Genomic DNA, 14,335 nt, shown 5'->3' with positions numbered 1-14,335 from the left:
AGGGCATTTTGAGTACCGGGTTCTGCCGTTTGGTCTCGCCAATGCGCCAGCTGTTTTTCAGGCATTAGTGAATGATGTTCTGAGAGACATGCTGAACATCTTTGTTTTTGTCTATCTTGACGATATCCTGATTTTTTCACCGTCACTCGAGATTCATGTTCAGCACGTTCGGCGTGTTCTACAGCGCCTTTTAGAGAATTGTCTCTACGTAAAGGCTGAGAAGTGCTCTTTTCATGTCTCCTCCGTTACTTTTCTCGGTTCCGTTATTTCCGCTGAAGGCATTCAGATGGATTCCGCTAAGGTCCAAGCTGTCAGTGATTGGCCCGTTCCAAGGTCACGTGTCGAGTTGCAGCGCTTTTTAGGTTTCGCTAATTTCTATCGGCGTTTCATTCGTAATTTCGGTCAAGTTGCTGCCCCTCTCACAGCTCTTACTTCTGTCAAGACGTGTTTTAAGTGGTCCGGTTCCGCCCAGGGAGCTTTTGATCTTCTAAAAGAACGTTTTACGTCCGCTCCTATCCTCGTTACTCCTGACGTCACTAGACAATTCATTGTCGAGGTTGACGCTTCAGAGGTAGGCGTGGGAGCCATTCTATCCCAGCGCTTCCAGTCTGACGATAAGGTTCATCCTTGCGCTTATTTTTCTCATCGCCTGTCGCCATCTGAGCGCAACTATGATGTGGGTAACCGTGAACTGCTCGCCATCCGCTTAGCCCTAGGCGAATGGCGACAGTGGTTGGAGGGCGACCGTTCCTTTTGTCGTTTGGACAGACCATAAGAACCTTGAGTACATCCGTTCTGCCAAACGACTTAATGCCCGTCAAGCTCGTTGGGCGTTGTTTTTCGCTCGTTTCGAGTTTGTGATTTCTTACCGTCCGGGTAGCAAGAACACCAAGCCTGATGCCTTATCCCGTCTGTTTAGTTCTTCTGTGGCTTCTACTGATCCCGAGGGGATTCTTCCTTATGGGCGTGTTGTCGGGTTGACAGTCTGGGGAATTGAAAGACAGGTTAAGCAAGCATTCACGCACACTGCGTCGCGCGCTTGTCCTAGTAACCTCCTTTTCGTTCCTGTTTCCACTCGTCTGGCTGTTCTTCAGTGGGCTCACTCTGCCAAGTTAGCTGGTCATCCCGGTGTTCGAGGCACTCTTGCGTCTATTCGCCAGCGCTTTTGGTGGCCGACTCAGGAGCGTGACACGCGCCGTTTCGTGGCTGCTTGTTCGGACTGCGCGCAGACTAAGTCGGGTAACTCTCCTCCTGACGGTCGTCTCAGACCGCTCCCCATTCCTTCTCGACCATGGTCTCACATCGCCCTAGACTTCATTACCGGTCTGCCTTTGTCTGCGGGGAAGACTGTGATTCTTACGGTTGTCGATAGGTTCTCTAAGGCGGCACATTTCATTCCCCTCGCTAAACTTCCTTCCGCTAAGGAGACGGCACAAATCATTATCGAGAATGTGTTCAGAATTCATGGCCTCCCGTTAGACGCCGTTTCAGACAGAGGCCCGCAATTCACGTCACAGTTTTGGAGGGAGTTCTGTCGTTTGATTGGTGCATCCGACAGTCTCTCTTCCGGGTTTCATCCCCAGTCTAACGGTCAAGCAGAGAGGGCCAATCAGACGATTGGTCGCATACTACGCAGCCTTTCTTTCAGAAACCCTGCGTCTTGGGCAGAACAGCTCCCCTGGGCAGAATACGCTCACAACTCGCTTCCTTCGTCTGCTACCGGGTTATCTCCGTTTCTGAGTAGTCTGGGTTACCAGCCTCCTCTGTTCTCATCCCAGCTTGCCGAGTCCAGCGTTCCCTCCGCTCAAGCGTTTGTCCAACGTTGTGAGCGCACCTGGAGGAGGGTGAGGTCTGCACTTTGCCGCTACAGGGCACAGACTGTGAGAGCCGCCAATAAACGCAGGATTAAGAGTCCAAGGTATTGTTGCGGCCAGAGAGTGTGGCTTTCCACTCGCAACCTTCCTCTTACGACAGCTTCTCGTAAGTTGACTCCGCGGTTCATTGGTCCGTTCCGTGTCTCCCAGGTCGTCAATCCTGTCGCTGTGCGACTTGCTTCTTCCGCGACATCTTCGTCGCGTCCATCCTGTCTTCCATGTCTCCTGTGTCAAGCCCTTTCTTCGCACCCCGTTCGTCTTCCCTCCCCCTCCCGTCCTTGTCGAGAACGCACCTATTTACAAGGTACGTAAGATCATGGGCATGCGTTCTCGGGGACGGGGTCACCAATACTTAGTGGATTGGGAGGGTTACGGTCCTGAGGAGAGGAGTTGGGTTCCGTCTCGGGACGTGCTGGACCGTTCGCTTATTGATGATTTCCTCCGTTGCCGCCAGGGTTCCTCCTCGAGTGCGCCAGGAGGCGCTCGGTGAGTGGGGGGGTACTGTCATGTTTTGTCATTAATTATCATGTCTTGTCCCTGTGCTTCCCCTTCTATTCGTTCCCTCTGCTGGTCTTGTTAGGTTCTTTCCCTCTTTCTATCCCTCTCTCTCCCCCTCCCTCTCTCACTCTCTCGCTCTCTCTTCTCTCTATCGTTCCGTTCCTGCTCCCAGCTGTTCCTATTCCCCTAATCAATCATTTAGTCTTTCCACACCTGTTCCCGATCCTTTTCCCTGATTAGAGTCCCTATTTCTCTCCTTGTTTTCCGTTCCTGCCCCGTCGGATCCTTATCTATAATTCACCGTGCTGTGTCTATGTTTTGCCCTGTCGTGTCGTGTTTCCCTCAGATGCTGCGTGGTGAGCAGGTGTCTGAGTCTGCTAGGTTCAAGTGCCTTCCCGAGGCAACCTGCAGTTCTCGATCAAGTCTCCAGTCTGTTCTTACGAGTAGTATTATGCTTTTTGTTTTGTAAAGTTTCTTACTGGATTAAAAACTCTGTTTTCGCCAAGTCGCTTTTGGGTCCTCATTCACCTGCACAACATTTTATGTAATTTTCCAAGCTGTTTAAAGACACATTCAACATAGTGTATGTAAACTTCTGACCCACTAGAATTGTGATACAGTGAGTTATAAGTGAAATATTCTGTCTGTAAACAATTGTTGGAAAGATTACTTGTGTCCTGCACAAAGTAGCTGTCCTTACCGACTTGCCAAAACTATAGTTTGTTAACAATACATTTGTGGAGTGGTTTAAAAACAAATGTTAATGACTCCAACGTAAGTGTATGCAAACGTACAACTGTATTTCACCCTCCCCAGTCCATTTTCCACTCACATTCATCTAAAATGTTGAATGACTTTATATTCCCTCTCTTTGAGCCTGGTAAATATTGTTCTTCTTTTCTTATTATCTGCTAAGCCATTTCAATTCTAACTGGCCCTACTTATTTCACAATTTCACCATAATGAGATACAAGTTTCAAATCTATTCATCATCAACACTTTTCGTGTGCACATCTCAGTGCAAGAGGCGTCAATGCAGTCCCTGGTTCGAATCCTGGCTGCATCACATCTGGCCGTGATTGGGAGTCCCATAGGGCGGCGCACAATTGGCCTAGCGTTATCCGGGTTTGGCCGTCATTGCAAATAAGAATTTGTTCTTAACTGACTTGCTTAGTTAAATAAAGGTTAAATATATATATATATATTTATTCAATGTATTAAAAAGTACCATAGTGATTGAGTGGCTGTACCATGATATTTACATTTGCTACTAAGTAACCCTCCAATTGTTCCCCACTACTCCACCCGCCAAAGCCCCTACCGAGTTGGGTTGTCATCCCAGTGACCGGCAGACCATCCCCGTCCCCCGGATCCCTAGGCCCCTGATAAGCCAGGACCCATCATTCGAAAAGAGCACACAGTGCCACTCACAGAACAGAAGCAGATTAACAGCTAAAAGTATTTCCATCGCTCTCCCCTCAATTTGCTTTATATATATATATAGCTATTACGGAAAATATATATATATATTCAAATATCTTGTGTATCTTTAATTTCCATCATTTACAATGAATATGCGTAATAATGTCAGCATTTTGTGCAAAGGATTGTTACCTATAACCAGGATTGCCATTGCATAACATTTTTCTCAAGCAATTATTATTTTAGCAAACAAATATTGTGATTCATCCTATATTGTCCCTAACATCCTTACCCCTTTGCAACAGATGTGATGAATTGATAGAAACTACTGCACTGCTGGAGCTATGAACACAAGCATTTCGCTACACTCACAATAACATTTGCTAAATATGCGTATGTGACCAATAACATTTTATTTTATTTACATTTTGTTCAAGCTGTTTTCTAGTGACATTTATTTGGATACATCCATAACAATGAGCTAATGAGGCGCAATTTCACCTGGCATAGAAAATGTGCTCTCTCGTCAGGACGCTGCTGTTCAGAGGAGCTAGCCAACAACACAGCTAACACAATCACTTCATACTGAAACTGGAAAAATACTGCAAACTAGCTGTTATTGTTTCATTTGACCGGTTTTTCATTTATATTTATTTGTATACATATATCCATAAAACTAATGCTGATTCATGATTTCGACTGGATGAGAAAAGCTGCCTGTGCCTGTCTCATCCTGACTTCCAACTCCTGACAAGTTCATTACTATGCGACAGCTGGAGATCGAACTTGAATACTGAAACAATGTTGCAAATGTCAGAGAGACAGACAGCGAGGTTTATACAAATCTCTTCTGTTGAAAAATAAATGTTAGTCTAAAAGAAATGTAAGATAAAGTCTACATGTTTTTTATAGTGGAGATAAAGTTTATAAATTGCCTGGCTGGGCTGATGAGACAGTGGATTGTGCAGTCAGATGGAACAGAGTAAATAGGCATTTTAAAGTCATAGATTTAACTTATGGAATAGACACCGGCTGGAATGCAGTTTTAATCAATCAGCATTCAAGATTACACCCACCCATTGTATAATTAAGCTTTAAGGCATGAGGGGGTGTGGTATATGGCCAATATACCTTGGCTAAGGTTGTTCATGGAGTGAAGTGCCTGGACACACCATTAGCCGTGTGATATTAACCATATACCACAAACCTCGGAGGTGCCATATTGCTATTATAAAATGGTTACCAATGTAATTAGACCAGTAAAAATAAATGTTTTGTCATACCCGTGGTATATGGTCTGATATTCCACGGCTGTCAGCCAATCAGCATTCAGGGCTTGAACCACCCAGTTTATAAAAGTCATAACCTTGTTTGGCAAGACAACATCAAAGGGCAGCCAAGTTGTTGTTTTTGCCAAACAGAAACAGAAATGGCAACCTGACTAAGCCATCTGTACCTTACATTAAACAGAACACCCACGGTGAATTGCACTAAAGACATGGTGTCTGTACTGTCACCACCTGAGGTCTGAGACCGTGTGTGCTTCTTCTGTTCAGAAGTCAAATACCACAGTAGAATCCTACAGACAGACAGAAATCAGCTGATTTCAGTTATGCTTCAGTAGCTGAGAGAGACCATGGTGTAATTGATTGCTATGGTCTAGCTGTGGCCATTGTCACAGGTGTTGCTAAGGCCAGACAGGGTCTCCTCTACAGATGTCCGATCTTAATATGATCACCCTATTGCAGGATAACTTTCCTGCAATGCAACATATGTTTTAGTGTATTTAGGGTTTAAAAAAGGCTTCTAAAGTTTGTATTTCGTCTTTGAAATATCAGACTTAATTTTCTCTTATGTATGTATCAACCCTACAAAAATGTCCTCGTAACTTATACATTTTTTTTGTGGCTGCAGGATTATTTTCCTTCTGTAGCAAACTGGCTCAAATGCAGATCCTATGTACAGTATGTTCTCATGTCTTGTTGCCTGTGAGCTAAATTTAACTCTGTCTCATTCCTACTCGCTCTCTCTTGCTATTTCGAGTGTCAACTCTATCTCATTCGCTGTAGTTCTCCCTCCCTCGCTCTCCCTCCCTCTTGCACTTTCCGCTCTCCCTCCCTCTTGCACTTTCCAGTGTCAGTGTGTCTGCTGACACACATTCGAAGAGGGGACACTGTCAGACAGATATTGCTAGGGTAATTTGGATCGCTTGAAGGTCATGACCTCCAGTTTGTACTAAACAGACTGCATAATCTATCATTTTATAAATAACAACATACATGCACATATAGGCCTATGTAATCACTCGTACAGTATGATTGTCTTTGCCTGGCAACTGTCACTGTTTTAGCTGCATATGTGTGTCTAAATCTCCTCCATATTATATTATATAATCATTTTCTGTTACACAACAAACCACAAGCATGCTATTAGGCTTCTTCATCAACCCACACACACATTGCTTAGCAACACACATACACACATTCAAATTCGGCTTCTCTTTCTTCTCCCTCTTAGAGCGACGGTCACTCTTTTTAACAACACGCTCAAAGAAGTGCGAACTCTTCCTCCTGTGTGAACCAGATGGACAACACGCAGACAGAGAGGACATGTGGTACAGTCAGACGGGATAACTCCGTGACATGTACGGGAAGATGGAATGCATTTAAGAGTACAAATTCAGGCCAAAGTGAATTAACATCTGATCATCAAGGACGTGCATTACAAACTGCACTCGCGTCGACACAACAACAGCTCTGCTGTTTGGTTTTGACTGGTGTGGTTGATCTATTTCCTTGTTTATGGAGGTGATGGAGGTGGTGCAGTCTACCTACATAAGCAGACCAGTCTTAGACTAACTTATTCATGGATACATCAATGGCAGGCCTGGGGCAAAACAGCGCTATTGCTATGCTATGCAATGCTATGTGACTAAAATGACTCTTACTGGAACTTTGTAATCACTGATGTCTGTGAGCTTTCAAACCTTATCTAGTTCTCTAACTGGAGAGGCTTTTGTTGGACAGGGCGCTTGGGTCATTTTGGGCATCGGGTAATTGAGAAATAACTACGGTGGAAGTGCACATGGCACTTTTAGAGCTTTGAAAACAGTTTACAGCATCCTAAAACCCTCTGAACAGTGTATTGGTTGAACGCCACCCACCGTATCATATTTCAAGATGATGTCAGCGCGTTCCTCTGCTATCCACGTCTCAATGTCTTTCTTCATGTCAATATCTGAAAAGGAAAATGAAAAAAACAAACCGTGTCAAATCCGAGATGCTTTGTTTTGCATGGTTGTGGGCAATATAACAGACATGCTCTTAATTTTACAGCATGCCAGCAAGCCAACCCCAGATGTCGGTCTAACTGACTACTGGATACCCATGGGTGACGAATTTAAAACAAGAAGGTGGCTATGTCTGTAAAAAGAGGAGGTGATGTTGTTTTTGTCCATTCAGTTGGTAAATTCACTCTATTGTTGATCATAAGCCTGTAACCGTCTCCTGCCACTGTGCCTACAGAGCCCTGACCAGCATGTGTTCGCTCCTCAGCTCAGTGTTGACACAGTGTCACACTACGGCTGAATGCACTTCACATGCCTTCCGTAGTGGGATAGTTTAAAACGTGGTGGGCCACCGTGTGTGTCTATTGAGGAGGATAATAAAAAACCTAGCAAAACTTGCAGATTTGAATGGGTGGAAGGGAAACAGAACACAGTTTTGAGAAGCAGAGAGCCATGTGGATGTACAGTATGTTGGCAGTGTGTGAGGAGGACGTCAGGGTGTCTGTCTGTTCGGTGGACCTGTAATTACAAGCCCCCTGGGAACCAAGAGTCCTGCCAGTTGCCAGTGTTTGGCTGACAGCACCTGCTGTTGGGAGCTGGCTTTTAAACGTGAAAGTGTGAAATACGTCGCTGAGGGAAAGAGAAGAACGTAGAACGTTTACATTCTGTCAGGATATGTTATTGTTAGCCATCGGGGATCCTATGGGAGAAGAGATAGTCTGGTGCAAGGCAACAGCCGTGAGTTGAGGAGGAGTGAGCAATTTGGGGTCGAGGTCAGGTCAGATGAAGTGAGGAAGGACAGATGTCACGAAGTTTCTGTCTAGCAACAGAGATGCATTGGCTGTTTAGAGGTGTAGGAGAAGCCTCAGCATAGGAGAAAGGGTTAAATACCAGTGCTTGTGTGAATACGTTTTTTGTTTAATCAGCTGTATGACCCAATGGGTGAATAAACGTGGATTGAGCTTTATTAAGCGTCCATGAGTTATTTTTACTCTGTTTATTTAGAACCACTAACCCCACCTTCCTGCTCCCTTCCCCTCTCTCTCTCTCTTCACCCTCCTACACAGGAATCTACCTCACACACACAGACATCTGTGCACAATGAAATGATGTAACGCTAATCCTCCAAAAAGTATGAAGGCAACCGGTTCAAGGGTCCTCAACTGTACGTTGTGTAGGCTTGTTTGAGAACATGGATGGCCAGTGTAGGCCTACAGAAGTCTGCTTTGGTTCGAGAGGTGAATGTTGATTTCACCGCCCTCCCAACCCGTTTACAAAGCTTTCTGCCCTCACGGAGTTCACCTGTTCACACGTGGCAGAGTGTAGCATGTTTATGCCTATGCCTCTGTGGTGCTACACACCACAAGCGCAGGTTTTTGACTCAATCCATCATGTGAACAGACCACATCAGTGGGATCCCTACAGTACAAGAATGTGAATACTGTGCTCTCCAAAACAAAACAGCGGGATGGGCCTAATCCCAGTTAATCCACACTTTCTATGGGCTGCATCATTACCAGTGTCCTAGTTGCACAGATCAGTCATAATCTGGACCACAGCAGGACACATCTCATCACTATCCTTGAGGCCAGGATTACACAACCAATAGTTGTTGTTTTCCAACTAGATTGAAAGGCAGCTTCGGTAAAAAAGGAAATGTAATTCCATGACTATGGTATCTCTTAGTTTAGGTTGTGTGACTGGCTTTCAGCCACCGAGTGGAGACGTTTCCATCACGCTGTTTGCAACTACATGCAACAGGAGCATGGCACAAGTCTAATGAAAGATAACTTTATTGTTTATGGTATTCATTTTGAGGGGGCACATGTTGGACATATGTAGACCCTGCACACATCCCTCAAGCACCGGCAGTCAGGCACCGGCAGTCAGGCACCGGCAGTCAGGCACCGGCAGTCAGGCACCGGCAGTCAGGCACAGGCAGCTAGAACAGGGTCGGAGACAGTGTGGGGAGGCAACCTCTCAATGTGAGCAAGACAAAGGAGCTGATTGTGGACGAAAGGAAACGCAGCGCCCGAACAGGCCCCCATTAACATCGGGGCTGAAGTGGAGCGGGTCGAGAGTTTCATGTTCCTTGGTGTCCACATCACCCAACAAACTATCACGGTGCAGACACACCAAGACTGTTGTGAAGAGGGCACGACAACACATTTTCCCCCTCAAGGAGACTGAAAAGATTTGGCATGTGTCCGCAGATTCTCAAAACGTTATACAGCTGCACCATCGACAGCATCCTGACCGGTTGCATCACCACCTGGTTGTGGCAATTCCTTGGCATCTGGCCATAAGGTGCTACAGGGAGTACGTCACTGGGGCCGGTGCCAGAGGAAGGCCCAAAAAATGGTCAAAGACTCCAGTCACCCAGGTCATAGGCTTGGGGGTGGAAGCTGTTAAGGAGCCTCTTGCTACTAGACTTGGCGCTCTGTGCGGTAGCAGAGAGCGCCAAAGACGCTTGGCGCTCTCTTCTACCGCACAGAGCGCCAAGCCTAGTACCAAGAGGCTCCTTAACAGCTTCTACCCCCAAGCCATAAGTCTGCTGAACAATTCATCAAATGGCCACCCAGACTACTTACTTTAAAATATTTACTAAATAAACTAAAGTAAAAAAAGATATATACTGTATGTATATAAAATAGCACAATAAATGTTATTGTTACCTACATTTATTGTGCTATTTTATATACATACAGTATATATTTTTTTAAACTTTAGTTTATTTAGTAAATATTTTATTAACTATATTTCTTGAACTGCATTGTTGGCTAAGGGCTTGTAAGTAAGCATTTCACGGTATTTGGTCCATGTGACAAATGACATTTGATTTGATTTGTTCCAGCCTGGCCCTAAAACACCCAATTGAGCTAACCGTGGTCTAACCTGAGGATCAGAATTGTTTCAATCAGGTTTGTCAAAACTGGGCTGGAACAAAACCCTGCACAAACACACACACACACACACACACACACACACACACACACACACACACACACACACACACACACACACACACACACACACACACACACACACACACACACACACACACACACACACTGGGCCGTTGGAGCCAACTTAAAGGGGCAGTGCAGTTAATATAATAATAATAATATATGCCATTTAGCAGACGCTTTTATCCAAAGCGACTTACAGTCATGTGTGCATACATTCTACGTATGGGTGGTCCCGGGATCGAACCCACTACCCTGGCGTTACAAGCACCATGCTCTACCAACTGAGCTACAGAAGGACCATAGTTAAACATGATTTTTATTACACAATGTCATTTTTGTGTAAGATCAGTTTAAAAAAATACCTGGCATATCAGCCTGTTCAGGTGGGATGGAACTTTTGGACCAGATCATGACATCACAATGTGATCTGATTATATAGACCAATGACTGTGCATCTGGGTAAGGGGTGAGCTCAAGACCATCCTATCAGTCAATCAGGGCTGTGTATGTAAATATCTTAACATTTGTTTCCTAATGCCCACACGATCAGACTGAGCATTTCAATTAAGTTCAGGCAAATAAATTATAATTTTTTAAATATATTTTGGAGTTATTTTCATTCATATAAAACACACACAGTGATTTATTAGAAATACAGTAATGATTTAAAAAATACAATTACAAAGAGTGCTTTAGGGTAACACAGACAAGACTGAATGTCTAGAACGTGAATGTAGCCTAGACCAACTGAATAATTCAGTGAGGTAGAGGATGAAGCACATGTCTGCCAGACAGATGGTGGTCACTCATTGGCACAAATAAAACACAGCAGGGGAGATGACTGAAGTCTACGGCTGAAGTCTACACAGTACACCTGGAACTTCACGGTCAGCAGATACTGATGTCTGTCCAACCAGTGACCACAAGGAGAAAGACATTTGACCCTCCTGGCCTCCACTGTGTGGCCTAACATTTGGTTGGTTTTCTTTAATGGGTAAAAAGAAACGTGACAACACACCCCTCCTAACCAAAGGAACAGAGGTCTCAGTTCGGGACACATCAATATCAATATGGTTGGCTACTGATGGTCAGTAACAGCTTCACCTCTTTACCTCTGATCTTACTTTCAGAACAACAAACTCAGACGAGGGAACACAGGCGACGGTGAACCTCGCCATTATAAAGCGCTGCATGTGCTGCATACTATTCCAAGCATCTGGCTGAAACTGCCATGTGGTCAGTGGTCTGAAATCATAGCAGGCATATGGAGTTACTGAGAATGTCGCTGTTAGCAGGGCAGAGGCCGGAAGAGAGACCAGAGAGGGTTTAAGTAGCTGGTTGTGCCCCAACTGATTGACTATACATCTGGTCCAGAGGAAGTTGACCCACACACACACATACATAGATACAAAGGGAATGAGTCACGAACAGATGAACATGGACAGGAACACAAGCACATGCATGAAAAAAATAACACATAACTAATTGTGCATGACCACAACGATTGATAGCGCATATATAATATTGTGAAACAATAAAGATACTCTTTTCCAGGACTTAAAACCAAAAAAGGAAGGAAATAAGTGTTCCTGTGTATTTCACGTCGGGCAACCTATGCAAATCCATCTATTGAATCTTCTCCTAAACGGGAAATCAAGTTACTGTGGTGTTTGTTTATAACCATATTCGCCATGCTACAGAGAAAGGCTACATTGAAATCAAGGGGATTTTGCTTGTTGTGGATCAAATGTAATGACATTTATAGCTTATAATTAAAATTAATGGGGTGTTTTCAGCAGAGAATGACGAAATAGACTGTTCTGAAAAAGAAGATTAATGCAAACCTTCCATCATTCATAGGGTAAATTACAAGAAAATAGTAACTATAACTATACTTATAATGTATTTGCTATATGATCACTGTGTCAGAATTTAACTGCAAGGTTGTGGAGACGCAAAACTATAGCCTATTCAAAAGCAATACAGGCAACGCACAAAAGGCTAAACCAAACCGCACGAGTAGGTGTTGTGGCATTCATCAGCATTTTAATTGCCTATAACGTAGCTTTATGCCAGCAGGAGAATTCTACACGAGAAAACAATAAATGAAATATATAGATTATTTACCTTTTATTGTGGATATCTCTCTGCGCTATCCCTGCAGTATAAATATTATAATTCCCTCTTCTCATTATCCCGTCGCTCCTGGAATTTTAGATCCACGGGAGTTGTCACCCAAATCGCGGAATCGCAACAATAGCCGCGACGTCTACAGTGGGTACATACTGGAGCACACGGGCTACCTACTTCTAACGGGATAGTGGTTCATTTGTCACTGAACAGTCTGTGGTGGGTGCACTGAGCAGGCGCAGCAGCGTGGCATGCGTGACAGAAATATGCATGCTGTATGATGATGACTTGAAAAGGTACAATCCTCCTGCGTTACAGTCCTATTTTTACGGATCGACTCACCTCATGTACACTGCAGTGGAGGCTGATGTGAAGTATATTATGTGCTTTTGGCGCCCTCTCCTGGCTGTACTGCAGCTTTACACCAACCAAGGTGTCGTATTGTACTCCGGTGTCGAACTGAGCCCTCTAGCATGTTCTTCAGGGCTACAAAACAAGACTTTATATTATTATATTTGCGTGAATAAAGACTATAAGCATACACCCAGAGTGTTTATTAGCATCAACGATCACTATATATACCTTGTATTTTAGTCCATGGCATAATATGGCATGATGTTCAGCATACCACCGGAGTACAAAACAAGCAAGTGAGAATGATTTTATATTTTGAAAAATAAACATAAAAAAAACAAATGATTATAATTGCACACCTGGCAGGGGTACTACATAAGAATTGGTCAATGACTGATAAGGCAACCTGGTCTCAGAGCATTTCGTATTACTCTGTATGTAAAGCCGAGTCCCTCCATTAAGTATGATATGTATTAAATTTGTGGATGTCCATCACCCATTTTGTATGATATGTTTTGTATGATATGCACAAGCGTCATTATCGCGGGCACCCCATCCCTGTTTACATCCCTGTTAGTAAGCACATTTCCTTTACCAAGATAATCCATCCACCTGACAGGTGTGGCATATCAAGAAGCTGATCACTACACAGGTGCACCAGGTGCTGGGGACAATAAAAGCCACTCTAAAATGTGCCGTTTTGTCACATAACACAATGCCACAGATGTCTCAAGTTGAGGGAGCGTGCAATTGGCATGCTGAATGCAGGGATGTCCACCAGAGCTGAATGCTCTACCATAAGCCATCTCCAACGTCGTTTTAGAGAAATTGGCAGTATGTCCAACGACCGCAGACCACGTGTATGGCGTCATGTGGGCAAGCGATTTGCTGATGTCAACAATGTGAATAGAGTGCCCTATGGTGGCAGTGGGGTTATGGTATGGGCAGGCATAAGCTATGGACTATAAACACAATTGCATATTATCAATGACAATTTGAATGCACAGATATACCGTGATGAGATCCTGAGGTTCCTTGTCATGCCATTCATCCACCACCATCACCTCACGTTTCAGCATTGATAAGCGTGATGTTTCAAGGATCTGCACACAATTCCTGGAAGCTGAAAATGTCACAGTTCTTCCATGACCTGCATACTCACGAGACATGACACCCATTGAGCATGTTTGGGATCGATGTGTATGACAGAGTGTTCAAATGGGACAACATTGGGACAACATTCCACAGGCCAAAATCAACAGCAGAGCTGTTGTGAAGTTGTGGAGGAAGTGAGTTTGTGTTTATACAAGACCTACCGCCCCCACTTTCTGTCAACCAGTCATGTCAATGCGGAGCTATATGGAGCCCTCTGCATTGTTGAAGCAAATTTATGCTTGCTCTGGCTATGCATCCGGAGACTCCATATGGAGGGTTTGAGCAATTGCGGAGCTTCCGGGGGCTTGCGGAGGCCATATGGAGCTCCGTACCGCATCGCCGTGCGCCTCAATTTTTATTTGGACATGATTGGTTGACGGTAGGTGGGGGCGGGAGGTCCTGTATAAACACAAACTCACTTCCGTGACAACTTCCTTCACAACAGCTCTGCTCCTTTATTTTAAAGTATGAATTCTCTGACATCTGCGGAGGCCGTATTGCAGTAACTGCTGAATGGCCACTGTCGAAGTCAGATTGACCATGCAGAGCATTTCACAACATTTGGGAGACACATCGCAATGTGGTACGGAGCTCGATTTGGCCTCCCGAGTCTCCGCAATTGCATCACACCCTCTGTTACGGAGCCT

At 44.5% G+C, this 14,335-nt stretch overlaps 1 protein-coding gene across 2 annotated transcripts in view; it reads right to left on the bottom strand.

Annotated features, from left to right (window-relative positions):
* Positions 1 to 12,388, bottom strand: part of LOC124035926 (USP6 N-terminal-like protein) — a 40,376-nt gene extending 27,988 nt beyond the window's left edge. The window contains exons 1-3 of one of the 2 annotated variants that reach the window (XM_046349848.1): positions 12,177 to 12,388; positions 6,958 to 7,031; positions 6,277 to 6,364 (exon numbers count right to left, since the gene is read on the bottom strand). In XM_046349848.1, the coding sequence (XP_046205804.1) occupies positions 6,277 to 6,364; positions 6,958 to 6,965 (96 nt within the window). In that variant the 5' untranslated portion in view covers positions 6,966 to 7,031; positions 12,177 to 12,388. The remainder of the gene's footprint in view (positions 1 to 6,276; positions 6,365 to 6,957; positions 7,032 to 12,176) is intronic. The other variant, XM_046349850.1, reaches the window with a different exon arrangement.
* Between the last annotated feature and the right edge of the window lie 1,947 nt (positions 12,389 to 14,335).

This window comes from Oncorhynchus gorbuscha, linkage group LG05, assembly GCF_021184085.1.
Source record: "Oncorhynchus gorbuscha isolate QuinsamMale2020 ecotype Even-year linkage group LG05, OgorEven_v1.0, whole genome shotgun sequence".
Lineage (NCBI taxonomy): Eukaryota > Metazoa > Chordata > Actinopteri > Salmoniformes > Salmonidae > Oncorhynchus > Oncorhynchus gorbuscha.
The sequence above is the reverse complement of the archived record's forward strand: the minus strand, read 5'-3'. Positions and strand labels throughout refer to the sequence as shown.